Source organism: Gopherus evgoodei, chromosome 3 (genome assembly GCF_007399415.2).
Source record: "Gopherus evgoodei ecotype Sinaloan lineage chromosome 3, rGopEvg1_v1.p, whole genome shotgun sequence".
In the NCBI taxonomy this organism is placed as follows: domain Eukaryota; kingdom Metazoa; phylum Chordata; order Testudines; family Testudinidae; genus Gopherus; species Gopherus evgoodei.
The window spans coordinates 77,698,552-77,725,160 of record NC_044324.1 but is presented as its reverse complement, the minus strand read 5'-3'; the positions used below and the strand labels follow the sequence as shown (position 1 = coordinate 77,725,160).

General features: G+C 44.2%; 1 protein-coding gene across 1 annotated transcript in view; it reads right to left on the bottom strand.

Annotated features, from left to right (window-relative positions):
• Positions 1 to 25,522, bottom strand: part of SPACA1 (sperm acrosome associated 1) — a 32,973-nt gene extending 7,451 nt beyond the window's left edge. The window contains exons 1-5 of the mRNA XM_030558326.1: positions 25,123 to 25,522; positions 18,945 to 19,001; positions 14,938 to 15,039; positions 14,432 to 14,538; positions 12,870 to 13,005 (exon numbers count right to left, since the gene is read on the bottom strand). Coding sequence (XP_030414186.1) covers positions 12,870 to 13,005; positions 14,432 to 14,538; positions 14,938 to 15,039; positions 18,945 to 19,001; positions 25,123 to 25,522 — 802 coding nt within the window. The remainder of the gene's footprint in view (positions 1 to 12,869; positions 13,006 to 14,431; positions 14,539 to 14,937; positions 15,040 to 18,944; positions 19,002 to 25,122) is intronic.
• Positions 25,523 to 26,609: the final 1,087 nt, after the last annotated feature.

Genomic DNA, 26,609 nt, shown 5'->3' with positions numbered 1-26,609 from the left:
GGCTGTGCCTCTAGCTCTTTTGGTGGTGGAGAGGAATAATCATGGTGATTTTTGGAAAGGTTTAGTCCTGGCCAAGTAAAACACTAATGCTCGTCTCACGTCCAGTCTGTGTAGAGCTGCCTCCTGTTGATTACTGTGAGGCTTCAGGAAGAAGCAAGGAAGGTGTATAGGTTGGTTGAGATGGCTAGATATTGGAACCTTATGTAGAAATCTTGGGTGTGGGCATAGTGTAACTTTCTCCTTGTAGAATAGTGTGTATGGTGGTGTAGTGAGGTGGTCACCCCGCTCCGGCCCTGAAGGGGTTAAAGCAGCCCTGGAGTCTGCTGTGGCTGGAAAAAGCTGGGCTGATTGGAGAAGCAGCCACAGCTGGGGCCACACCGCAATCAGGCGATGGCTGGCCCTAGAAGAGGGCTGAGGGCCAGAGGCTGAAGTCACTCTCTCTCTAGCCTTTTGAGAGAGAAGGACCTGGCTTCCTGAGAGCTGGGGGCTAGATGATGACTGGCAGTAGCCACTGAGGCAAGGTGGGGATAGGGGGTTGGGAGTTCCCCTAGGAGGGGAGACCCAGAGTGAGGGGGTACTGTGATGGGCAGAACCCCTGGGAAAAGGGCACCGAGGTCTGGGAAGAACATGGGGCCAGTCGCAGGCAAGACACCGGCCTGCAGAGGGCGCTATGGAGGCTGGAGAGCTAATTCCCTGGACAACCAGCAGGGGGCACCACAGCAGTGAGTCATCGCCCCGCCACAGGTGGACATGCCATAAGGGTCGTAATTTCACCAACTTGTCAGGCAGAAGTGATGGTGACAAGGAAGGTCATTTTCACTGATAGATGCACATAGGAATAGGTTAACATTGGTTCATATGGGGGACAAGGACAAGATGCCAGGCAGGGGTCGGGTTTCCTATGTGGGGATAAAAGTTATAGAAACCCTTCAGAGGTGTTTGGTGAGCAGATGTGTGAAGACAGAATTACCATCTATGTGGCAGTGAAAAGTAATGATTGTCACCAAGTGTACCTAAATGGAGCTGGTGGATAGATCTGATTGTTTAAGGTCTGGCATGTATTCCAGGATAAGTGGTAGGGGAGCATGTGCTGTGTCAACTTGTGGGAGGCTCACCAGCATTAAAATCTAGTCCTTTGGTGAACATATATGTGACTAGTTGTGTCCTGCCTACTATTTAAAAGCATTTGTTTGACTGTCTCTGAACAGGTTACTTCCAAATCCCGGAACCATGGAGGAGCCAGGCTTTGAGATAGGATATCTTTGGATTGGGATGGAGGATGTGTCCTGTGACAGGCACGTTGGATGGAGAGAGATCAATTGGTATATCATCATATGGAGGAGGTAAGTATCCAGACCTGTCGTGGCCCTGTTGGAGCTGTAAGTATGACATGAGCTTGGTCCTCCTATATCTTGCAAAGTATTCAGAATAAGAGGGGAAAGGGAAGGAAGGCATAAAGAAGATGTGTATCCAATGTTATGAGGAATGTGTCTCCTAGAGATCCATGTCCCAGTCGCACTCTGGAACAAAATTGAGGACAGCGGAAGTTGTGTTACATGGCAAAGAGCTCTATGGTGGGATATCTCCATCAGTTAAAGATGCGCTGAAGTGTTCACATATCCCGTTCCCACTGATGATCGTGTGAGAATCTCCTGCTCAGTGCATCTGTGGTGGTGTTCTGGTGTCCAAGGAAGTACGCTGCTGACATGGCGATATTGTGTTGAATACACCAATTCTACGATTTTAATGCATCTGAGCATAAAGAGTGGGACCTTGCTTTTCCCTGACTGTCGATATAATACATGCAGGCGAGGTTGTCTGTCATGACTCTGATGGTACGCTGATTGAGTACAGGGAGGAAATATCATCAGGCCTGGCAGACTACTCTAGGAGATTGATGTGTAGGGTAGATTGGTTAATGACCATCTGCCCTGCTCTGCGTGATTGTGGAGATGCGCTCCCCAACCAGTTAGGGAGGCATCAGTTGTTAGGATCATGGCTGGTGGTGGTTGGAGAAAAGAAACTCTGACACAGATGTTGTTGGGCAGTGTCCACCAAAGTAGTGAGTCCTTGACTCTCATTGGCATGGATAAGAACTTCTGGAAGTTGTGTTTGTGGGGGAGATATACTGTATGGAGCCATGCCCAAAGAGATCACACACGGAGTCTTGAGTGCCTGACCCTGAAATTTGCCACTGCTATGTAGCCTAGAAGTTGCAGGCAGGTTCTGGCAGAGATCTGGGGTCAGACCCATCCGTTGGATACCAGATCTACAGTAGCCAAGAATCTGTGAGGTGGTAGGAAGGCTCTGGCTTGTGTGGCATCCCCAACTGTGAGCTGATGAATTCCAGTTATTGCACCAGCATTAAAGTGGACTTTTCTAAGTTCATAAGGAGGCCTAGCTTCATGAACAGGCCAATTGTTACGTGGACAGCTCAGAGAATGTCGGTCTCGGATGAGGCCTTGAGGAGATAATCATCCACGTATGGAACGATGTTTCCTTGTTTCCTTAAGTAAATAGCAACTACTGCAAGGACCTTGGAGGACACCCAAGATGCTGTGAATAAGAAATATGAATATGAAAATATACGTCTTGGAGGTTGAGGGCCAAGAACTAGTGCCTCTGTTCCAGTGTTAGGATAATAGTGGAGAGGGTAACCATCTTGAAGCATTGCAGTTTGATGAACTTGTTTAGACTGCGAAGATCTAGGTTGGGTCACCAGTTGCCAGATTTCTTCTGGATCAGAAAATAGTGTGAGTAGAAACCCTGTCCCACATGCTGGGAAGGGACCAGTTCTATGGGTCCCAGTTGCAGATGATTTATTTCCCCCCACAGAATGGAATCATGAGAGGGTCCCTGAAGAGGGATAGCGTACGGGGTGGCGGGGCAGGATGGATAGAAAAGGGATGGAGTATCCTTCCTTGATTACCTCTAGAACCAACTTGTCCGATGTGATTAATTTCCAAGATGGGAAAAACTGAGTTAGTTGATTACCAAACTGGTGGAATATTGAAGATGGTGGGAATGACCAGAAGAGGGCCAGGCTTCTTGGGAACTCGACAACAGCTTCACAATTGTTGCTTCAGTGGAGGTGTGTAACAGGTAGCCCCCTTGAGGAGTGGGCTGTCTATGTTTAGTAGGAGGCCTTTGTCTTCGTGCTAGGTGTCACAGTGCTGTTGAGGGGTGTACTGCGTGGTCGGGATTGCGGGGAGAGATGATATTTCTCTGAGTGTCTCTTTGGTGGTGTTGTATAAATGCCGAGAGGTCAGAGTGTAGCTCAGGAGTCTTTAAGGGAGGGCAGAGAATCATCCATGCATTCCGAGAATAGTTTCTGGTCCTCAAAAGGTAAGTCCTCTACTGTGGTTTGTACCTCCTTAGGAAAACTTGAGAGGTGAAGCCATGACGCATGCCTCATTACCACAGCAATCGCAATGGATTAGGCAGCAGTGTCTGCAGAGTCTAACAATGCTTGTAGGGTTGTACGGGTTAGAAGGTGTCCTTCCGATATTAAGGACTGGAATTTCTCTTCCTTAGCGTAGTTTAGGTAATTGTATTTAGCCATGAGAGCTTCACAGATAGAAAATCAAAACTGTAGCATGGTTGACAAATATGCTTTGAGTCCAAATAAGTGTAGGTGTTTCCAATCCCTATCTGGATGACTAGAATGGGATTGGTATTGATGGCCTTTCTCTTGCACAGCACTTACCACCAAAGAATTTGGGGTGGGGTGTGAGAATAGAAATTCCATATCCTTCACCAGAACATAATATTTTTTGTTGGTGTGTTTGCAGGTCGGAGGAATGGATGCCAGGGTCTGCTAGAGCATCTTCACAGGGTGGAGAAGAACCTAATTGATCGGTAGTGTGATCTTGGAGAAAGAGGATGTGTGAAACATATCAAGCAGCTTATGCTGCTGAACCTCGACTTCCTCCAAAGGGATCTCCAGTGAGTCTGCAATCCTGTGGAATAAGTCCTGAAAAATTTCTGAAGTTGTTGGCAGATGTAGAAGGTTGAGGCATAATAACCTCGTCAGGAGAGGACAAGGAAAAATGTAGAGTTGGCGTGGCCTCCTCCTCCTGTTCTTCCGCTTCAGTTGGTACCAGCATGGTTTCAACCTTCAGAGGGCAAGAGACTGATGGTGATGGGAGAGCTGTAGGTCTCAGGCTTTGCTTTTTAGGAGGGTTCCCAAACTGTGGCTTGCACATGGCCCAAAAGTCCCAGTATGGCCAGTATGGAGGGAGTGGAACATGTGGCTGCATCCACAGTGGTCCATGCCAAGATTGTGGACTAGATGTGAATTGTGGATAATGAGGATGAGCAGGTGTGATTTGCCTGGTAGAAAAGGGAGCAATTGAGCCCTCCTCTTCCTCCTCCTCATCATGGCGGAAGGGAAGTGCCATCCTTGGCAGAGAAAGGTAGAAATGTTGTGAATCCAGAGAAGAAGGTGGAAGTGGGGGGAGGTCAAAGGAGTGGAGACTCATGAGTGTCAAGATATCAGCAGGTCTTTAGGGTATATAAAGTCTTGTGGAGGAGGAAAAAGCATCATTATTGCTGGTGTGACTCAATGCCGAAGAAAGAGTGTATTCCCTTAAAGTGTCCATAGATGGAACCAATGATTTGGCCGATACTGGTGACTTGGCTGGTGCCTTGACCAGTGCAGATGATTTCAATAGTGCCAAGGGCATGCTCGGTATTGACTGTCTTGTTCGTGTCCGAAAGGATGCCAGCGCCATCATTTTTGTTGGCGCTATAGCTCCTGAAGTCGTCCTGTCTCATTCCCCAGTGCTGGGAAATAGTGCCAAGGGCTGTAGGTCTGCTCAGTTAGGGTCTTTAGACCATTTCTTTGCATCAGTACCAGAGGTACTCAGATGGGCCCTGGAACTGTGTCCCCTGCCAAACAATGTTGAGGCAACAAACCTTGTCGGGGAGGATGTGTCTCAAGGTGTGAGGAGGGAGCCCATTTCTTTTCATCTGAGTGAAAAACAAAATACTTTCTTTTCGAGGGACATGGGAGTGATTATCAGCAAACAACCTGGCAGAGAGTGAGGGCCTCTCCGGGGAAAAGTCTGGGCCCAAATCTGATGCCAGTTGCAGCAATTTCTCCATGAGGAGAAGTTTTAACCTAATGTCTTGGTCTTTCTGGCTCCGGCTTTCAGGCCAAGGCAGTGGGAACACTTTTGTGGGACATGTCCCTCTTCCAAACAGCGAATGTATTGCAGATGTCCATCCATTACTGAGCAGGTGGCCTCACAAGAAAAGCACCTCTTAAACCCAAGGGATTTGGGCACAAAGGTGAAGGGGAAAAGCTTCCCAGTTGGAAAGGGCGGGAAGTGAGGAAATGGAAACCTAAACTATGAAATAATTGTGAAGGTAAACTTGAAACAAAAAAATATATTTTTTTTAGATACAAGAAAGGATAAGAAGAAAATACTAACTACAGTACACTAACAGGTGGGGCACTATCTAGTGAAGGAAATAGGAGAAGCAGGCTCTGCTGTAGATTCCATCCCAGACAAAAGGCGATAAGCAGGGGCGGCACCAGGCCCCAGCATGCCAAGCGCGTGCTTGGGGCGGCATGCTGCGGGGAGCACTCTGCCAGTCGCCAGAAGGGCGGCAGGAGGCTCCAGTGGACCTCCCGCAGGCGTGCCTGTGGAGGGTCCGCTGGTCCCATGGCTCTGGTGGACCTCCCGCAGACATGCCTGCAGAGGGTCCGCTGATCCTGCAGCTCCAGTGGAGCATCCGCAGGCATGCCTGTGGGAGGTCCGCCGGAGCCGCGGGACCAGCGGACCCTCCGCAGGCACGTCTGTGGGAGGTCCACCAGAGCCGCGGGACTGGCGAACGGCAGAGCGCCCCCTGCGGCATGCTGCTGTGCTTGGGGTGGCGAAATGGCTAGAGCCGCCCCTGGGCGATAGAGATGAAACTGTGGGCGGTTCGACTGCATAGCACTATATATACGTCCCACTCACAGTGTGGGAGGGGCATGTGAAGTCCAACAGGCACTGCTGAAGATCTCTGATCCCAGGAGCAGGAGGGGTTGCCACACTTATGAGTGGAGCACCCATAGGAACATCATTCTAAGAACTGCCACTGCACTTTTTTTCCCAAAAATTATTTCATTGAGTTGGAGCTGTTCCTAGAGGATGATGTTGTAGCTGAAGATGATAAGAGTATTCTCTCTATAAACAGAATGCTTTACCATTTGCTCACACACTTCAGCAGCATATATGCATTATTTTCACTTAATTTCAGACCCAGCTTTCTAAGTATATATTGTTTGTTTTGAGAAAGTTGCATTAGATAGGAATGCACTTTTTACACCCTAGTCAGACTTCTTTGTACGTATGTACTACTGGTGCACATATCTTTGTTCCCCTTGTGGATCATCTGCAAGACTCTTCACATATTAAAAATGCATGTGCATGTCCAGATGTGGGAACAGACTCTCTTTCTCTCTCTCTACACACAAAGACCAGGAATTCCAAATATGGTCACCGGGATTCCCTATTTCATTACTATATAATGCAAAAAAATAATCATAGTATGTAATATGTCCTTTTTAGAGTAGTCTGTTAGAAAGAGGCAGCCTCTGCCTGAATAGGAAGTGAACTGAACTCATGAGAAATGGTCTACAGAAGTGCCTCAGCACAACCTACTGTCCACGTGGGTGATGTGCCATTTCTGATGCCTGACAAGCTGCTGCCTCCACCTCCTCCACTGCTGGTGCCAATAAACACACTCACTAGGGTGATGGAACAAGGGGCACAGTCTGGATCTTGGCAGACTGGCTCCCTTCACATGGCACCATGAGGAGAATCATTCTCTATCTTCACCCCTTCCCCCGCAAAATCCTCCCTCCCTACAGAACTATAATTAGAAAACATGAATAAACTGCCTTATGGCACTGGAGTCTTCAAAAGCAACTTAACAACATAACAGGAAGGAGTATGAACAAAATGCTTTACTGTATCTCATGGTAGTGATATGGTAAGAGGGACATATGGAAAATTCAGCCACTAATGGGTGGGTTTTTTCTTGCAATGGCCGTAATAATGTTTACTGAAGGAAAAACAAGTAATTGTTTTCTTTCCCCAGGATGCTACAAAAGAAGAATAGAACCAATCCATCTGGAACTGTGTTGAAAATAAAGGAGAAAAGCCCATTTGTGATGACAGCTCATTGTGAAAAAGCATTATTATTGCTCAATAGAAGGTCAGTGAGAACTACGGCAAGCTACTGAGTAAGTGCAAATGAAGGCTCTCTATAGGCAGCTTTACACTATACCAGGTTCTTCCACATAGCCACTTGGAATATCTGTGTGAACGGCTCCTACAGGTCTCTTCCTGCACTTTTGCAAAATGTATATAGTACTTCTTCCACCTTCCTAAGACATATCCTAAAATTTGAAGTGGAAAAGATCATGCAGCATGTTTTAAACAAGAAAATTCCTATACCTGTAGGGGGCCAAATTCTCAGCTGGTGTAAATCAGTGTTCTATTTCTTCCAATAGAGCTATGCCTATATACACTAGATGAGAATTTGGCTGTAATGTTCAAATTACACAAGCATACAAGAAGGAAAAGGGAGTGAAATGAGGGAGTGAGGCCAGAACAAACAAGTTTTCCTCTTACCTGTTCGTTTTGTTTTTTTTATAACTGTTGACCAGCACAAGATTCTCCTTTCCCTGGCAGCAACAAGCAGGAAACCCAACCAACCAAGCTGAAGCATTTCCACTCCCCTTCCCCAGCCTTGCAGCTCATTCTCCGTTTCTCTAGAGGAAGTGGAAGGAATTGGAAAACACCCATTACGATCCTATTCACTTCTCTCCAAGAACACATCTGGATCCTCTCAGGGAAAAGTCACTCTGAGAACCCTCTGAACAAAGTTGTGCGGGTCAAAACCAGACCCTTCAGTTGGCAATGCTTCTGATAAGTGTGCAAAGATCACCAGAAAGCCACATGACACAGATCATCTACTTAGGCTTCACCGCCTTCTACCTGAAAAAAGGTGACAACCTGGGTAGAATGTGCTCTGATCCTAGCACACAAGGCACTTCTGGTATTCTGTATGATTCCTGATCTACTTTGCAATGGCAGTCCTTGCTTGGGGCCCTTGAAAAGAACAAAGGGCCCAATCCAGTGCCCTCTAAAGTTTATGGGAACCAAGGACACCAATTGATTTTAATGGGAATTGGCTCAGGCCCAAAGAAAGTCAGCTTTCTAAAGGGTTCTGTTTTCAACGCAAGCCTTAAGAGTGCTCCGTAGACATAGGGTATGCCAAATGTCCCCTTTCCTAGTCCTACATTGCTGAGAAAAACTGGGCAAGAAAATATCTTGAATGATGTGAAAAGGCAAAAGCATTGCGGGAAGAAAACTAGGGAAGGTGCAAAGAGCCCTATATCTGTGGAACAGCATATAAAGTAACAATCTAGAAGGTATTGAAATCACCCTACTGGTGGCCATTATCACAGCAAGGAAGACTACATAGAAACTTCAATTCTATGGATTCAAATGCCTCGAAGGGAAAGTGAGAAATAATAGAAAGTAACTCTATGAGATACCGAACAAGGCCCACTGTGATCCTTAGTAAAACTGATCCACTGGGATAAAATCAGCCTGAGATCCTTCCCCTCGCGCCAATTCCATTCTGGTCTGAAACCCTTATAGTTAAATATGGATGCTGAAAAGAAGGGTTTGGCCTTGTAATTGGCCTTAAAAATGACTAGTTCTGCCCCATGTACCTCCTCATTCCCCATCCCCTCCAAAAAATTTGCTTTTAAGGCTCTACCTCACTGGATCTTAACAGATGGCACAGGAAAGAATCCACTCTGAGGAGAAAGGTTTAGATTTTCTGGAATAGGCAGAAATACCTTCTTGTTCAAGAGGTCTGGTAAAGTAATGCCTAAACTCTCTGCAAAATATGTTTTCAACTTTGAAGTGGGAGAGTTAGCATTCTAAGATGTGAAGTAACATTCCCCCCCTCCAGAGTCGTAGGGTCTGTCTACACTACGGGATTATTCCAATTTTACATAAACCGGTTTTGTAAAACAGATTGTATAAAGTCGAGTGCACGCGGCCACACTAAGCACATTAATTCAGCGGTATGTGTCCATGTACCAAGGCTAGTGTCAATTTACGGAGCGTTGCACTGTGGGTAGTTATCCTGTAGCTATCCCATAGTTCCTGTAGTCTCCCCCGCCCATTGGAATTCTGGGTTGAGATCCCAATGCAAAAACAGTGTCGCGGGTGATTCTGGATAAATGTCGTCACTCAATCCTTCCTCCGTGAAAGCAACGGCAGACAATCATTTCGCACCCTTTTTCCCTGGATTGCCCTGGCAGATGCCATAGCATGGCAACCATGGAGCCCGTTTTGCCTTGTTGCTGTCACCGTATGTGTACTGGATGCTGCTGACAGATGCGGTACTGCAGTGCTACACAGCAGCATTCATTTGCCTTTGCAAGGTAGCAGAGACGGTTACCATCCCTATTGCACCATCTGCCATTGTAAATTTGCAATGAGATGATGGTTATCAGTTGTTTTGTACCGTCTGCTGCTGTCATGGGTGCTCCTGGCTGGCCTCGCTGAGGTCAGCCGGGGGCTCATGGACAAAAATAGGAATGACTCCCTGGGTCATTCCCTTCTTTATGTTTTGTCTAAAAATAGAGTCAGTCCTGCCTAGAATATGAGGCAAGCCTACTAGAGCACCAGAGAGCACAGCCGCTCCGTGTCAGAGCCCCAGAGATCCCGCAGAAATGATGTGCTACATGCCATTCTAGGGGGTGCCCTTGCAACAACCCCATCCCTTGCTTCCCTCCTCCCCCAACCCTCCTGGGCTACCGTGGCAGTGTCCCTCCATTTGTGTGATGAAGTAATAAAGAATGCAGGAATAAGAAACACTGACTTTTTAGTGAGATAAAATGAGGGGGAGGAAGCCTCCAGCTGCTATGATAGTCTAGGCAGGACATTAAAGGGGGGGGGGAGAGAAGCGCAGCCTCCCGCTTCTATGATAGTCCAGGCAGCAGAGAATCTTTTTTTTTAGACATGAAAGGAGGGTGCGCTGATAGAGCTCAGCCTCCAGTTGCTATGATGAGGACGGTTACCAGCTGTTCTGTACCATCTGCCGGGAATGAACGGGAGTCATTCCCATTTTTACTCAGGCGCCCCCAGCTGACCTCACCGAGGCCAGCCAGGAGCACTCATGAGCTGATGATGATGATGGATAGCAGTCATATTGTACTGTCTGCCACCGGGAAGGGGATGCTGGTGTTCAGCGCTGCCGTCTACCAGCAGCATGCAGTAGACATAGGGTGACATTGAAAAAAAGGGAGAAACATTTTTTTCCCTTTTCTTTTGGGCGGGGGGAAGAGTGTAAATTGATGACATATACCCTGAAACACCCGGGAAAATGTTTTTGACCCTTCAGCCACTGGGAGCTCAGCCAAGCAAATGCTTTTTGGAGACTGTGGGGACTGTGGGATAGCTAGAATCCTCAGTCCTCAGTCCCCCCTCCCTCCCTCCATGAGTGTCCATTTGATTCTTTGGCTTTCCGTTACGCTTGTCACACAGCATTGTGCTGTGGACTCTGTATCATAGCCTGGAGATTTTTTCAAATGCTTTGTCATTTCATCTTCTGTAATGGAGCTCTGATAGAACAAATTTGTCTCCCCGTACAGCGATCAGATCCAGTATCTCCCGTACCGTCCATGCTGAAGCTCTTTTTGGATTTGGGACTGCGTCGCCACCCATGCTGATCAGAGCTCCATGCTTGGCAAACAGGAAATGAAATTCAAAAGTTCGCGGGGCTTTTCCTGTCTACCTGGCCAGTGCATCCGAGTTCAGATTGCTTTCCAGAGCGGTCACAATGGTGCACTGTGGGATACCGCCCGGAGGCCAATACCGTCAATTTGCAGCCACACTAACCCTAATCCGACATGGCAATCCCGATTTCAGTGCTACTCCCCTCGTCGGGGAGAAGTACAGAAATCAGTTTAAAGAGCCCTTTATATCGATATAAAGGGCTTCGTTGTGTGGACGGGTGCAGGGTTAAATCAGTTTAACGCTGCTAAATTTGGTTTAAACGCGTAGTGTAGGCCAGGCCTGAGCCAACAGAGCTCTGTAAACTATCAGAGAAGAGCTAAGAATGTCTGCATTTAAAACAGAATCCTGTGGCATATCTCTACAGCTTTTAATAGCAAAAGGGACCTTTCAAAAGTTCTGATCCTCCTAGAGAGGTACATGAAGAAATCCTGATCTTGCTGGATCTCAGAAAGCCAACAGACAGCAGATCTGGACACACAACAAAAAAGTCTCCATAGAACTGTATAACTCACAATCAATTATTTTACTGATGATCTCTTCCACCTTCAGTGTCTGCATGCATGTTAGGGGAAGTAAGCCACTCATCTGAAAATCCACTGGCAGTCTGTATCGATCTAGAGGAAACCAGTTTGGCACTGAGCATGACACAGACTTTTTCCATTGTCTTCCAAAGAGTGGAACTTGATTCTTTTTTTCCAAAGAACAGAAGTAGTAGATCTTGAAGCCAAGCTTTGCTGAGACTCTTATAATTGCATAGCCAAACCAATAGTTTCTGAATAGATTCTTGTAATCCTTGTGAGACATTCTGCTAGATGGATCTCGGCCTAGCCCTCATTCAGTAAACAACTTAATCATGTTTAAGTTCAAGCATGACTCCAATTCAATGGGGCTACTTGAGTGCTTAAACTTAAACACATGATTAAATGCTCTGTTGATCAGGGTCAAAGAAAACCACTCCTTCCTACAAACAGATTTCAGAGTTTGAATACTCATAGATAGAATATAACGTGATAAAGCCAGAGCTCTGGAAGTTTTGCAGGACCCAGATGGATTTAAGAATGCAAAAACAAATTCCTGGGCACTCTGCAGAAGAAAAGAGAAGAGACATTACCTATGTGAGCAGAGTTCCTTCCTGAATTAAATGTCGCTTCAGATGGACATGAAACCATGGGGGAGTAGAAAAATAAGGGACTTCAAGAGGTTTCCAGTCCCATGCCCTCTCCTCTACAGTGTTTATTTGGATAATTCAATCTTGCTGGCAGCACACTTTTAAAACAGACTGTTTTCATTCTCCTCAATAAAATGGTCCTCTATGGCTCTAGGTCCATCTAAATCCATACTTTTTCAGGCAGGGACTCTGTACACATAAGGTTCCTTCTCTTTTCTACTGATTGGGAAGGCTGGAGTCTCCAGCAGGCCTCTCAGAATCTGAAAGGCAAACGGGACCACTGCTGTATCTCCTGACAATACAAGCAAAAATTACCTGCAGCAGAAGAGGGAAGAAAACTGTTGCAGATGAACCATTTTATGAAATCTTCTTTTTAATTTTCAGCTTTTCTGCATGCATGATAAAATTCAAGATGGCAGTTAAATGTGTTAAAATTCAAAAGGTTGCCTTCCTACTTCTGCACTGCACTGGAGAATTTAACAGGGGAGCTGAGAAGCAGAGAACAAGGTGCCACTAACTGGAGTGGAGCTGCTTCCATTTAACTGGTTGCTTTTCCTGCTTTTTTGCTAGCAGTGAGAGAAGACACCTGAGATCTGTGCAGATTGACCAAGCCCTAGTAATAAATTAACAGGACAAAGAGAAATAATTTATTTTAGCCTATAAATTTAAGAAATTACTATTGCTACCATCAAAACCTCATAGTTTCCATAGCCGTGTTTTCTTTTCTATTCATCTTTCATTGATAAGCATTTCTATGGCACTCATTATAGCCTATGAACACCTGTTCTGATACTAAGGTGAGGTACAGTACCATGAAGGCTTATCGCTACTCATTAAACACAAGCAATATCTTGTAAAAGGTTTAAAAGCGACTATGGACTTACCAGCTGTTGTATATACTGTATATTTTACAGAGGCAACTATCTCATTATTTTCTTTTGTGTCACACTGGAAAGCTACTGGATGGGTATCCCTGTGTACCTCCAGAATAGCCGAATCATTAGGAAGAATCAGTGATTGCTATCCATATTAAAAAAAAAGACAAAATGGATTTTTTTCAAATAGCTTTATAAGGGGGAAATGCTCTATATCATAGTCACATAGAAAACTGGTTATTCTACTTGAGCACTTCTCAATCAGTTCCTTACAAGGGTCCCTCCCTCACTATCCAAAACCCCATCACGTCTAGGCAGGACACCTCTCCTATTCACCAAAGGAGTAGGGCAGTGTGGTTATGTCCCACTGACACTTGTTCATATCCTCCAGGTTGACAACCCAAGTTCTAAGAACATAAGAATGGCCATACTGGGTCAGGTCAATAGTCCATCTAGACCAATAACCTGTCTTCTGACAGTGGCTAATGACAATGATCAGAACAGGACAATTATCGAGTGATCCATCCCGTCCTCCACTCCCAGATTCTAGCAATCAGAAGCTAGGGACACAGAACATGGGGTTGCATCCCTGATGATCATGGGTATTAGTTATTGAAGCATCTATCCTTCGTTAATTTATCTAGTTCTTTTTTGACCCCCATTACATTTCTAATCTTTACAATACCACCTGGCAATGAGTTCCACAGGCTGACTGTGCACTATGTGAGGAGGTACTTCCTTTTGTTTGTTTTAATTCTACTGCCTATTAATTTCATTGAGTGACTCCTGGTTCTCATGTTATATGAAGGAATAAATAACACTTCCTTATCCACTTTCTCCACAACAGTTGAGATTGTATTGACATCTATGATATCCCCTCTTAGTCATTTCTTTTCCAAGCTGAGAAGTCCCAGTCTTTTTAATCTCTCCTCAAATGGAAGCGGTTCCATACCCTTAATAATTTCTGTTGCCCGTCTCTGCACCTTCTCTGATTCTAATATATTTTTTTTTTAGATGGGTTCCCAGAACTGCAAGCAGTATACAAGCTGTGGGCGAATCGTGGATTTCTATACTTGCACTATGATATTTTCTGTTTTATTATCTATCCTTTTCCTAATGGTTCCACACATTCTGTTCACCTTTTTGACTGCTGCTGCACATTGAGCAGATGTTTTCAGAGCACTATCCACAATGACTCCATGATCTCTTTGTTGAGTGGAAGCAGCTAATTTAGACCCTATCATTTGTATGTATAGTTGGGATTATGTTTTCTAATGTGCATTACTTTGCATTTATTTACTCAAGAAAGAACAAAAAAGGTTACCTTCTAAAATACATTACAGAATGTATTGCTTACTTTAAATAAATAAAGGAAAATTGTAGCTCTACAAAATAGTGGGGCACACAAGCTCTTGTGCCATCTGACTGTCAAAGAAAAACTGAAAGGTCTCATTTGTATTATGATAGCAAAGAAAAAAATTAAACCAGGAGTTTGTATGAGATTGTTGAAGCAGCTCGTAAAAGTACTGAATACATCATTCTCCTGCAGAAGGTGGAGTTCAGTTGCTCACCTGGTCTGGAATTAACATTTTCCAAAGATATGTAAATCGATTCTCTGGAGGTATAAAAATACATGGGATCTTCACAGTTGCAAGGCTTTCAGAAATTGGTTTACCCCCTGTGGAAGAAAATTTTAATAGATACATCAAATCTGTCTAAAATACCTCTGTATGTCCTATATATTTCATAATTTACCTAATCAAGGAATGTTATTTTGAAATTGTTCTTTCAATTAAAACCATTTAAAACATGTGCAGTTTGGCTTAATATTTAGAACTACATACATATCTACAAAATAGAAAATAAGTGCAGAAAAATGTACTTTACAGCGACTTAAAATCAAACACACATCAGTACAAAAATGAGTTTAGAAATGTTATTAGATTGCCTAATAGGGTAATTGGAGAATGGAATGCAATCATTTCCTTCCATTTCCACCACACTCAGACAGAATAGAGATGTTTCCCTTGAATAAACACATTCACTCTAAATTCCTATATCATAGTATTCTACTTACATCCACAATCTACTGGTCCTCTGCATTCCTCTACACGAACAATACATTTTGTTTCGCTTCCAGGGCACCCATTGGTTAATATAACTTCTCGAATGCCAATACCTTTGCAAAAAAAATTTAAAAATACGTTTTAATTTCTATTTCTTCTTTTTCTTCCAACATTTTTTGCCTTCTCCCTCTTTATATTGGATGCGAAACTAATTTATCTACCATACATCTGGAGAAACAGATCCTCTCAGAGCTTCTGCCAAGGCTATCCCATATTTGTGCTTAAGATTTAGGTGACAACACTTAACTCTGCCCACTTTCTTCACCTAAGGTCCTGTAAAGCACACAGATCCTCAGAGTCACCATGTCACATTCCTAAAAAGTCATTCTTAATATACTCCTTTTAGAAGAATTCAAAATACAATTAAACTTTATACAGTATACTCCAGATTATCCAAACAGCACTTGGGACACGGATTTTACTTGGATAATCGAGAGCTATTCAGGCACCAGTAGCGAGGTGGCCTCCCCTGAGACTGAGGGCTCGTCCTCCTTCTTCTCTTTGCAGTCTTGGCTGCGGGTCTCTGTTCCCCACCCACCCATCTCACACCTCATGCCTGCAGGGATTGGGTATCACTGGGCCTGCAGCAGCAAAGGGACCTCTCCCTGCAGCACTGCTGTCACAGCCCTACTCACTCACTCTCATGACAGTGAGGTTGCAGAGGACTCCCTGTGCTGCCACAGGAGCCATTCACCAGCAGAGTGGCCTCCTCTGTAGACAGGAGCTAGTCCTACTACACCTCCTAATAGTCCTGGCTGGGCTCTCCACTCCATTATATGAACCTCCACATTACTGAACCTCTTTCTTGTCCCTTGCATAAAATACATGCTACAGAGGGCATGCATTTCCTGTGTTTCATGCTGGGGGACAAGGAAGGGATTCAGATAATGCAAAGGTTTGGATAATAGGCTTTTGGATAAACAGAAATATACTGTATACTGCTAAAAAACAAAACAGCAAATCAAACATCAAAGCTGACTAGCAGTATTCATGAACATGGTCTTTCAGTGCCCAAGTCAGCTGGTGCTGGGAGCATGGTAGAGATACTCTTCCCACTCTGACCCTGATCCTGCACTGTACTGGGCACCTTTAATTCCCACTGATGTCAACAGGGATTGAGTGTGCTAAGCACCTTATAGGATAGGATCCTCTTAGAAGAAGGAGAGCCTTCAATCACTTAACAGTAACCAGTATTGTAAGGCTAAGGAACAACACTGACAGGCTCTGAAGTGGATTCCATTCAGACCCCCTCGTTTTGACCCTCATAACTCCACCTAATACATGGAGGGCCCTACTGAAGATAAGGAGGGGAAGTAGGCAATCATAAATATTGATGGTGAAGAGAAATGTCTGTATAAAATTCAATTAAATAAAATGTATTTACTCTCACACATCAGTATTTCAATGGGAACACTGCCTCATTTTAACCATTACAAATTCAAAACAAATGCTATATTTATTTTTGCCAAACAATGTGTACACAGTTCATTGAAATGACATAGGGTGTGGGGGTGGAGGGAATAGTATGTTTAGGCCCAGTAAACACTGAAGAAATTGTCATTATTCTAGCAGCATGTTGTTTACTAAACTGCAGGGGCATGGGAAAAGGGGAGTTAAAACCCTCCTGCAGTATGATAAATGGGAAATTGATTGGAATGCTGAATTAACCCCATTGATGTGAAGAATAATTTGTTGTGATGTATCTGCTTCTTTTAAATGTGTATGATACACACTGATAGATATTAGAATATTTCACAGATGACATATAGCTCATGAAACAATACTTCAAGTGACAGAGGGAGAGGACAACACTTACTGAAGCTGTCACAAAACACGGATCATTCTCCATTGCTGAGAATGTCTCATCTCAAGGATGCAGAGACAGAGTGTAAATGACAACGAACTGACACTTTTATTAAAGACATTCCTCTTACTTTAGAACTAGGTCTTTTTGTTGTCTGGTTGTCTGGGAAAACAGAGAAGGGTGAGCAGAAAACCTATGAACATCAAAATGATTGGTCTGAAAAGATCCGGATGCTGAGCTAACTGTGGTCACGTTTAGTAGGAAAAAACATGCCTGTTTTAACTACTTGAATATTAAAACTGTGGCACCCTATCGAAGTCAAAGAGTTGACTAAAGGAACCCCATCCAGAGACCTGTAGGATATTCCAGTACTCCCCTGACTCTCCATTTTGACCAGTTTTGTCTTCTATTCCCAGAAAACTTGGAACTTGAAAAAAAATGCAAGTTAATAATACAGCTGGGAAAAATAACACAAAAAGTAAATATCAATGGGAAGAAAAATACAAATGATGAAAGAGACCTAGAGGTAATAGTAGACAGAAAAATTAGACATCAATTTATTGGGACATGGCAGCAAAAAAGACTAATGCAGAATTGACCAAAATATTAACGAGCATCATTATCATGAAGAAAAAGGCCTTATGAGCTCTCTATAAGCCGTGGTATAACCACGTTAGGAATAATGAATTCTGGCCACAACATTACCAGAAAGATATTGAGAAACTGGAGGCAGTTCAAACAGCAACCAAAATTACTGAGGGATGTAGGGATGGATTTATAAACAAAGATTAAGAAAGTTAAATGTGTATAGTTTGGCTGGATGGACGGGAGGGAATACCTTTCAACCTGCCAACACCCAACTATTGGATCTAATGAGTGACCGAGATCCAAAATGAGGGACACAAAATAATATCCAAATTCAAAATGATGGGGAATGGCCTTAGTGTAAATAATCCTTCATCCAACCTCTGATGATTATTTAAGATTTAAATAATTGACATCTATAAAAGTGAAGGGACATCATATTTGTTGGGAACACAGGTAACTCTGGGACTAAACTGAGTTAAGTCCCTCAAATGGAAGGACATCTGAGAGGTCCATTGAAGAGGTAGGCCATGACAATAGTCTCTAAATATCTTAAGGGTGCAAGCATGAAAGAAAATGAGATTATTTAGGGTAGCTCATAATGAGGGGAAGTGAGGTATATAACCAGCAGTAAATGACAAAATTAAGAAAGGGAATAAATAAACTGAATGTCAGAAAAAAAGAATTTGAGATCAAGATGTATTAGCGTGTGGAATAGTTTCCCAAGGGCAGTAGTGGAAGCCCCATCATTTGCGACATTCAGAACTAGTCAGGAAAAAAATACTAGAGAATGTAATGTGTGAAACAATATTATATTGGCTGGGGAATAGACTAATTGATTTGAAAGTTGGTGGTTCCCCTCCTCCCTTCTTGTTTCCAGGTACTATGATACTATGAGAGACAGAGTCTGTTCAAAACAAATTCAATACTATTTCTGAATCTTCTGCTAAATGGGTGTTTTCTAAGCAATGCAGTGCCACTCCATTCCGGCCCCTATTACCACCCTAATACCACAGATGTCTTCTTTGCAATATGTCCAGTTTTCACCAGATGGGTGAAGCAAAAATTCTGAGATTCTATGTGCTGAATTTTCATCCTATCTTTTTCCAAGATACCTCTTCTTTCCATGACACAGTTTATAAATTATATAAATGTGGTATATAGAATAGACTACTGCAGATGAGCAATTTTTTGATAGAGTTGGCAATACTGTATGTGGGAAGACATCTGTGAGATGCATCAGAAGATCTTTCATCTTCTGAACATCTCACAGATGTTCACAAATAGAGAAAATTGTTACTTTGGTGAAGGCAGCTCATGTGCCAATAAATGTAGGGAACTGGTTTAAAATAGGAGCTTGCAGGCTGTGAAATTAATAAAACAACAGATCTGACCTAAACTTCTAATGACAATCAGCTTGATTGTTTTTGTTAATTATAGTTATTGGAAATTGAAATCAATGAGAGGTGAAGGAGAGCAAGCAAATTACACCTGCTAAATTGCTACAGTTAGCACTTTTTTCCCAAAAACAAATTACAATATGCTTTATTCATCTGCTTTGCTACTTACCACACGTCACTGTGCATGTTCCAAATTCTACTTCCTTGGATACTGTAGCATTCAAACCTAAACACAAAGTCTGAAGTTACATTTCTAATATGACACCTTCTTGGAGGGTGTGTGGGGGAGTGGGGAGGAATAACCATTTACCAGGAAATCCATTTCTTGAAGTCTTCCCTAGCCTTTTTTCAGAAAACCAAGTGCAAATAACTAATATTTAAATCTTAATCTCATTTCTGAGAAAATATTATGCATTTTCCTTATAAGTTAACCTTTTATGTTAAATTAGTTTACTGCAAGCCTTCTCACATGATTTTTTCCCCATCACACTTTAAGGTCAGCTTTAGACAGCTAGCACAAGCAATGAATCAACCAGGTACAGTCTTTTAATTAACTATTGTGGTTTTAACCACTATGATTTGGCTTCTTCTATTTTTCTGGTATTTCTCAGGCTAGGAAATGTGTTTTGCAAATTATGCAGAAGTAAAAGGTTCACATCTCCATCTGCGATTCAAATATGGATTTATTAATATTAGCATACAAGTTGAATGTTTATAAAGATGCTAAGAAAAAGTAACTGATCAATAGAGGAATTAAACAACTTTATGCAGTGTCTCTGAAAACAATTCATTAAACAAGCAATAAGTCTTTTTAATCTTCTAAAATGCAAAGGGACAAAGACGATTTATTATGGTTGTTTTTACAAGTCTACATAACCAGTCTATCCTACTCCAAATATGTTGTTATGATAATAAATACCATAAATGCAAAGTTTACTTTTTCTATTCCTCATTTTTTTGTTTTGGAATCTCTTACACAAAATGTTATGTTAATTCAGTAATGCAAGTTTATATTTCTCTTCTTTTAAGCTGTTAAAACTTTACATAACATTTCTGTGATTGAAAGATAAGTGGGTCCATTCCACTAGCAGTCAGTGATACACAAATATAAAATAGCCTTCCTTACTCTACAGCAAGGGATTAACACTACAGTGGTAGCAGGATTAAATTGTTATCAAACTCTTATAACCTCTTTTCCAACATTATTCATGAAACTTCATAATTCTACAGTTGTGCTATTCCTGTCACTATATATATAAGCTGTGCTAATCAGAACACCCTTTTAGTACATATACAACAATATTTAAAGAATAATTTCACAATTTAGTTCATTATTCTTAACTCTCTCAAACCAGAAAGGGAGGAATTAAAAAAAAACAGATTCTGTCAGTACCACCTCATGCAAAATCATGTGAAAACAGAGAAACAGCCCATAACTTAACACACCATGCCTTCAGTGCCTTCCCTCCCTCTCCCCTCCCTCCCCACTAACACCTCATTTAAATCTGTGGGATATTAGCTCAAGAGCTTTGGCTAATCTCAACCACCACAGCATAATAGAAAGGGAGAGGAGATTTCCAAGATCCCATCTATAATACAAATGTAAACATGTTTAAATGTGGCTGTGATCAACCCATATTATAAAATGGTCTATTCTCATTCATAGGGACAAAAATAAAACATGATAGAGAACTGGGAAAACTGGAGGGCAGATCCTTCACTGGTGTACATTGTCATAGTTCTATTGATTTCAACAGAACCGTGACAATTTATACTAGCTGAGGAACTGCCACAATGGGTAAAAGACTCATGGCACCCTCATGGCACACTCAAGACTGGGCAGGTCAGCTGACTCAGGCTTGCAGGGCTCAGTCTGTGGGGCTAAAAATGCTCTGTAGGTGTTCAAGCTCAGGCTGGAGCCCAAGCTCTGGGCCCCTCCACCCTCACCCACAGTGTGAGCTAAAGTCAGCTGACTGGGGCCAGCTGCAGGTTTTTTACCCAAGGTGTCTACCCCAGAGTCTATGTATTACAGTCATCCAATCTAGAAATGACCAGATCTGGCAACTGTGGCAAGGTGTGGTCACATCTGAAAGGAGAGGTTGCAATTTCCCATCCAAATACAAATGAAAAAATGGATTTTGGCCACTGCTACTACTTGGTTTAAGAGCAGCCAGGGACCGAACAGATTCAAAGATTACTAACAAAAGGTGAGCAACCTTACTACCCAAAGCACGCAAACTTCCTCTAACTATGAGGCAGATATCAACTATGCTATCCTCTCAGGAGGCTTCCCACAATCCAGAAGCATCATTATAAAACATATTATGACTCTTTTGTCACAAACTTAAGCAAGCTAAGCAGTCATGGGATAAGAGGGAAGGTTCCTCTCATGGATCAGTAACAGGTTAAAAGATAGGAAACAAAGGGTAGAAACAAATGGTCAGTTTTCACAATGGAGAGAGGTGAACAGTGGGGTCCCCCAAGGATCTGTCCTGGGACCAGTACTATTCAACATATTCATAAATTATCTGGAAAAGGCAATGAACAGAAATGTGGCAAAATTTGCAATGGATACAAAATTACTCAAGACAGTTAAGTCCAAAGATGACTGCGAAGATTTACAAAGGGATCGCACTAAACCAGGTGACCGTGCAAGAAAATGGCAGACTCATAGACTCATAGGTCAGAAGGGACCAATATGATCATCTAGTCTGACCTCCTGCACAAGGCAGGCCACAGAACCCCACCCATCCAATTTTATAACAACCCCTAACCCAGGACCGAGTTATTGAAATCCTCAAAATTGGTTTGAAGACCTCAAGCTGCAGAGAATCCACCAGCAAGCAACCCGTGCCCCACGCTGCAGGGGAAGGCGAAAAATTCAATGCTGATAAATGCAAAGTAATTCAGATTGGAAAACAATCCCAATTATAAATACAAAATGATGGAGTCTAAATTGGCTGTTACTACTCAAGAAAGATCTTGGAGTAATAGTGGATGGTTTTCTGAAAACATCTGCTGAATGCGCAGCAGCAGTCAAAAAAACCAACAGAATGTTAGGAACCATTAGGAAAGAGATAGATAATACAACAGAAAATATCAGAATGCCACTACAGAAATCCACGATACACCCACATCTTGAATACTGAATGCAGTTCTGGTCACCCCATCTCAAAAAAGATATATTAGAATCAGAAAAGATACAGAAAAGGGCAATGAAAAGTATTAGGGGGATGAAACAGCTTCCATACAAGGAGAAATTTAAAAAACTGGGATTGTTCGGTTCAGAAAATAGATGACTAAGGGGGGTATAATAGAGGTCTATAAAATCATGAATGGTGTGGAGAAAGTGAATAGCGAAGTGTTATTTACCCCTTCACATAACATATAACACAGGAACTAGGGGGTCATTCGATAAAATGAATAAGCAGAGGGTTCAAAACAAAAATAGGAAGTACAACTTCACACAACACACAGTCAACCTGTGGAACTTGTTGCCATTGTCTGTTGTGAAGGCCAAAAGTATACCTGCGTTCAAAAAATAACTAGATAAGTTCATGGAGGATGGGTTCATCAATAGCTATTAGTCAAAATGGTCAGAGATGCTATCCCATGCACTGGGCATCCCTAACCTTCAATTGCCAGAAGCTTGGACTGGACAACTGGAGATGGGTCTCTCAAAATTGCCACATTCTGTTCATTCCCTCTGAAGCATCTGGCACTGGCCACTATCTGAAGACAGGATACTGGGCTAGATGAACCTTTGGTTTGACTTGAAATGGTCATTCTTATGTTTTTAAACTTACAATAGTGATTTGTTCATAAGAGATGAATAACCCCAAATTAAAAAAAGGATTTTTTTTATTTTCAAATACTATTTCAACTAAACTTTTAAACATATTTAGACACTGAAAATGTGACTCTACATTAGCATGCCAATCAGAAATAATTGACAATGGACTCAATCCTGCTGTCAGTGAATTTGAAAAAAAAATAAAAAAGCAAAGAAAAACAAAAACAAATAAAATCTTTAAGGGGAACAGAAGCAGACGTAATGATATAATACTGTACATATTATTGTTATGATGCAACCTCACCTCTTTTTTTTCTTGTATTTCCTCCCTAGATTTTTTAAACCAATCTAACCCCTATTGATCCGTACATTTATATATGCCTTTTTCATTTTGCATCAGACTCTGATAAGAAGATATAGCATCATCCCTATGCAGAGATTTATGTATATAACTTCCACTAGCATTAATAGGAGTTATATATGTAAATCTCACACAAAATGAGATGAGACTATGCTAAAATAATATACATTTACATTCCAGTCATAGGGCTGCAATTAATACTAGCAAAGCAAAGACAACTCGGGTTCTCTTCTACATCTGGAATCCCGATAAAAACCATGCAAAACAGAAACTGTTTCCATTATTCTCTCTTTTCATTACAGGTCACATCACAGGATGCACATAGTACATTTTGATAAACACTTAAAAATCCTATTTGAGAATGTCAATAGAGGTTGTTCCAAGTCATGCCTGTGAAGTGAACTAATAGAGAAAGTCACTCATTCGTGTTGTAAATGTTTTACTCTTATTGTGGCTTATTAGCAATATTTTTCACTACGCTATACATGAGGCCTGAGCATCCAGGGGATAACTTTAACACTCTCTTTCCTAGTTCCAGGACTGCTGGAACTCAGGTTTTGCAGTCAAAGCAGCTGGCTACATTGATCTCTCATGATCCCTGATAGGCAATTTCTGTATGACACTGAGAGTGGTTACATCTGAGTAGGGAAATGGGATAAACACAGTATGAAAAATGATGTGGTAGGAAAAAATAAGACAAGGAGACAGATGAAATTCTGTAAAAGGAAAAGCCCACTTTCAGATGGCTGAAGGAAGGAATACAATTCATTATGTAGCTGGCTTTGTGCCTAATGACACACTAGGTGTGAACTTAGGTGTCTCATTACTCAATGAACTTAACAGACTGTGAGGGAGTTTACATGTACCCAACAAGTTCCTTTAGCCCACACTGTTTAGCTACAAGAATCACAAGTAAATCTAGGATTTCCCTTGCTCCTCCTTTAGGAGGGCCCCTTAGAAACTCTGTGACTTGATAAATCATGAATGAAGAAGGACATCTTCCCACTGTTGGCATATGATATGACCTACTCTCCACGCACCATGGGAGCCAGTCTCCTTCCTGGTGAAAGTACACGGGGCCAGGGAACTTTTCTGCACTTCCCCACTCCTAGTGTGTTCAGGGAAATCCTGCTTGTCCTCAGCACCCAAGAATCATCCCTGCTGCATGGCACCCCCTCATCTTAGTGACCCCATCACTCTGCCTGCCATCCCACAGACAGCCCCTCACCCACCTTGGCACCCCACAGATCCCATCACCCTGCCTGGCGTGCCCCAGACACCCCCTCACCCACTCTGGCACCCCACTGACACCCACCTCACCCCCCAGACACTCCCTTACCCACCCTGGCACCCCACTGACACCCACCTCACCCTGTCTAGCACCCCACAGCCACCCACCTCACCCTGTCCAGCACCTCACAGCCACCCACCTCACCCTGCCTGGCACCCACCTCACCCCCCAGACACTCCCTTACCCACCCTGGCACCTCACTGACACCCACCTCACCCTGTCTAGCACCCCACAGCCACCCACCTCACCCTGTCCAGCACCTCACAGCCACCCACCTCACCCTGCCTGGCACCCACCTCACCCCCCAGACACTCCCTTACCCACCCTGGCACCTCACTGACACCCACCTCACCCTGTCTAGCACCCCACAGCCACCCACCTCACCCTGTCCAGCACCTCACAGCCACCCACCTCACCCTGCCTGGCACCCACCTCACCCCCCAGACACTCCCTTACCCATCCTGGCACCTCACTGACACCCACCTCACCCTGTCTAGCACCTCACAGCCACCCACCTCACCCTGCCTGGCACCCACCTCACCCCCCAGACACTCTCTTACCCACCCTGGCACCCCACTGACACCCACCTCACCCCCCAGACACTCCCTTACCCACCCTGGCACCTCACTGACACCCACCTCACCCTGTCTAGCTCTCCACTGACACCCCCTCACCCTGTCCAGCACCTCACCCTGCCTGGCACCCGCCTCACCCCCCAGACACTCCCTTACCCACCCTGGCACCCCACTGACACTCACCTCACCCTGTCTAGCTCTCCACTGACATCCCCTCACCCTGCCTGGCACCCGCCTCACCCCCCAGACACTCTCTTACCCACCCTGGCACCCCGCTGCCGCCCACCCCACCCTGCAGGAACGCGTCGGTCCGGCCCCTCCCCTCACCCGGCTCTAACAGCTGCACTATCGGCTCCACCACGGCTTGCTCGAGGGCAGAGCCGCTGTCATTCTTGGCGCTCACGGGCTGCTGGGCCAGCAGGCTGAGGAGCAGCCCCAGGCGCAGGGCGAGGCGCCCCGCGTCCCCGGCCGGCCGCAGCCCCATCCTCAGCCGCGCCCCGAGTGGCGGCCCCGGCGTCCTGAGCCCAGCGCCGAGCCGCCCTGGTGGAACCCGCCGCCGCAGCCCGGCAACGCCTGAGGCGTCACAAAGGGCCGGCTCAGCGTTCGGAGCTGCCGCCAAGCCAGGCGGGGGGCGGGCTCCGCGCTCCCGCCTCTGTATGATAGTGCTAGGAGACGCCCCTCCCGGGCCACTGTGTGGTCCTCCCCCGACTCTCTTTCCATCCTCCATGTCCTCAGTCCCCGGACCCCGTTCACAGACTCCTCTCCCTGTCCCTTGTTCTCTACCTGGCACTCCAAAAACATCCCCAGCCTTCTCTGCCCTTCCCTCCTGGCTGGGCACCCCCCACCAGAACCTCCTTCTCTGCCTCCTTTCCATTGCACCTCACCCCCAGACATCTCTTTTCCATCTCACAGCACCCAGGCAATGCTACCTTTGCTACCCCTTCTCCCCAGGCAGCTGCCCAGATCTGCCGGCCATCCGACTGTCACAGCACCCGGAGCAGCCCTCCTTCTCAGTCCCACCCTAACATGTAGGGGGCAGGGTCTACTCTGAATTACAAATTCAGACTAACTTTCTCTGAAGTCACTGAGGATTTAAATTAGTCCAAATGAGAGCAGACTCTGGACCATGATGCCTAAATACTAACTTGTATGTACATCTACGGCATCAATCCGGTATTTGTGTGCATGGACCTCAAAGCCCTACTTTCTGAAAATGTGAACCACAAACTTTGTGCTGCCTGAATGTTGAGGACACTCATTACAGATAGGCCTCAGTAACACAGTCTGTATATGGAATTGAACCCACAGAGCACTCCCCCAAACTTCAGAAGGAAGAGAGTTTGGATTCAGTGTTCTGCTTCAGGCCTGTTCCTAATAGAAATACTTACAATTGTATCTTACCTTTCTATAGCACCTGTCAACCCAAAGTATCCCAAAGCTCTTTACAAACTACATACATGCAGCCCTGCTGAAATGCAGCCACATCTGGAGTAGAAAGATGACAGCTATATAGATAGCAGGTGTGCAAAACAATAGTTCTGGAGAAGAAAGGGGATTTTGGCCAACTACTACCCAACGCAGCTTAACATCACAGGGCACAATGAACATGTGTCCCTGGGGCTGGTCTACGCTAGGGGGGGAAATCGATCTAAGATACGCAATTTCAGCTACGTGAATAGCGTAGCTGAAGTTGAAGTATCTTAGATCGAGTTACCTACCGTCCTCACGGCGCGGGATCGACGTCCGAGGCTCCCCCTGTCGACTCCGCTACCGTCGTTTGCGTTGGTGGAGTTCCGGAGTCGACAGGAGCTCGT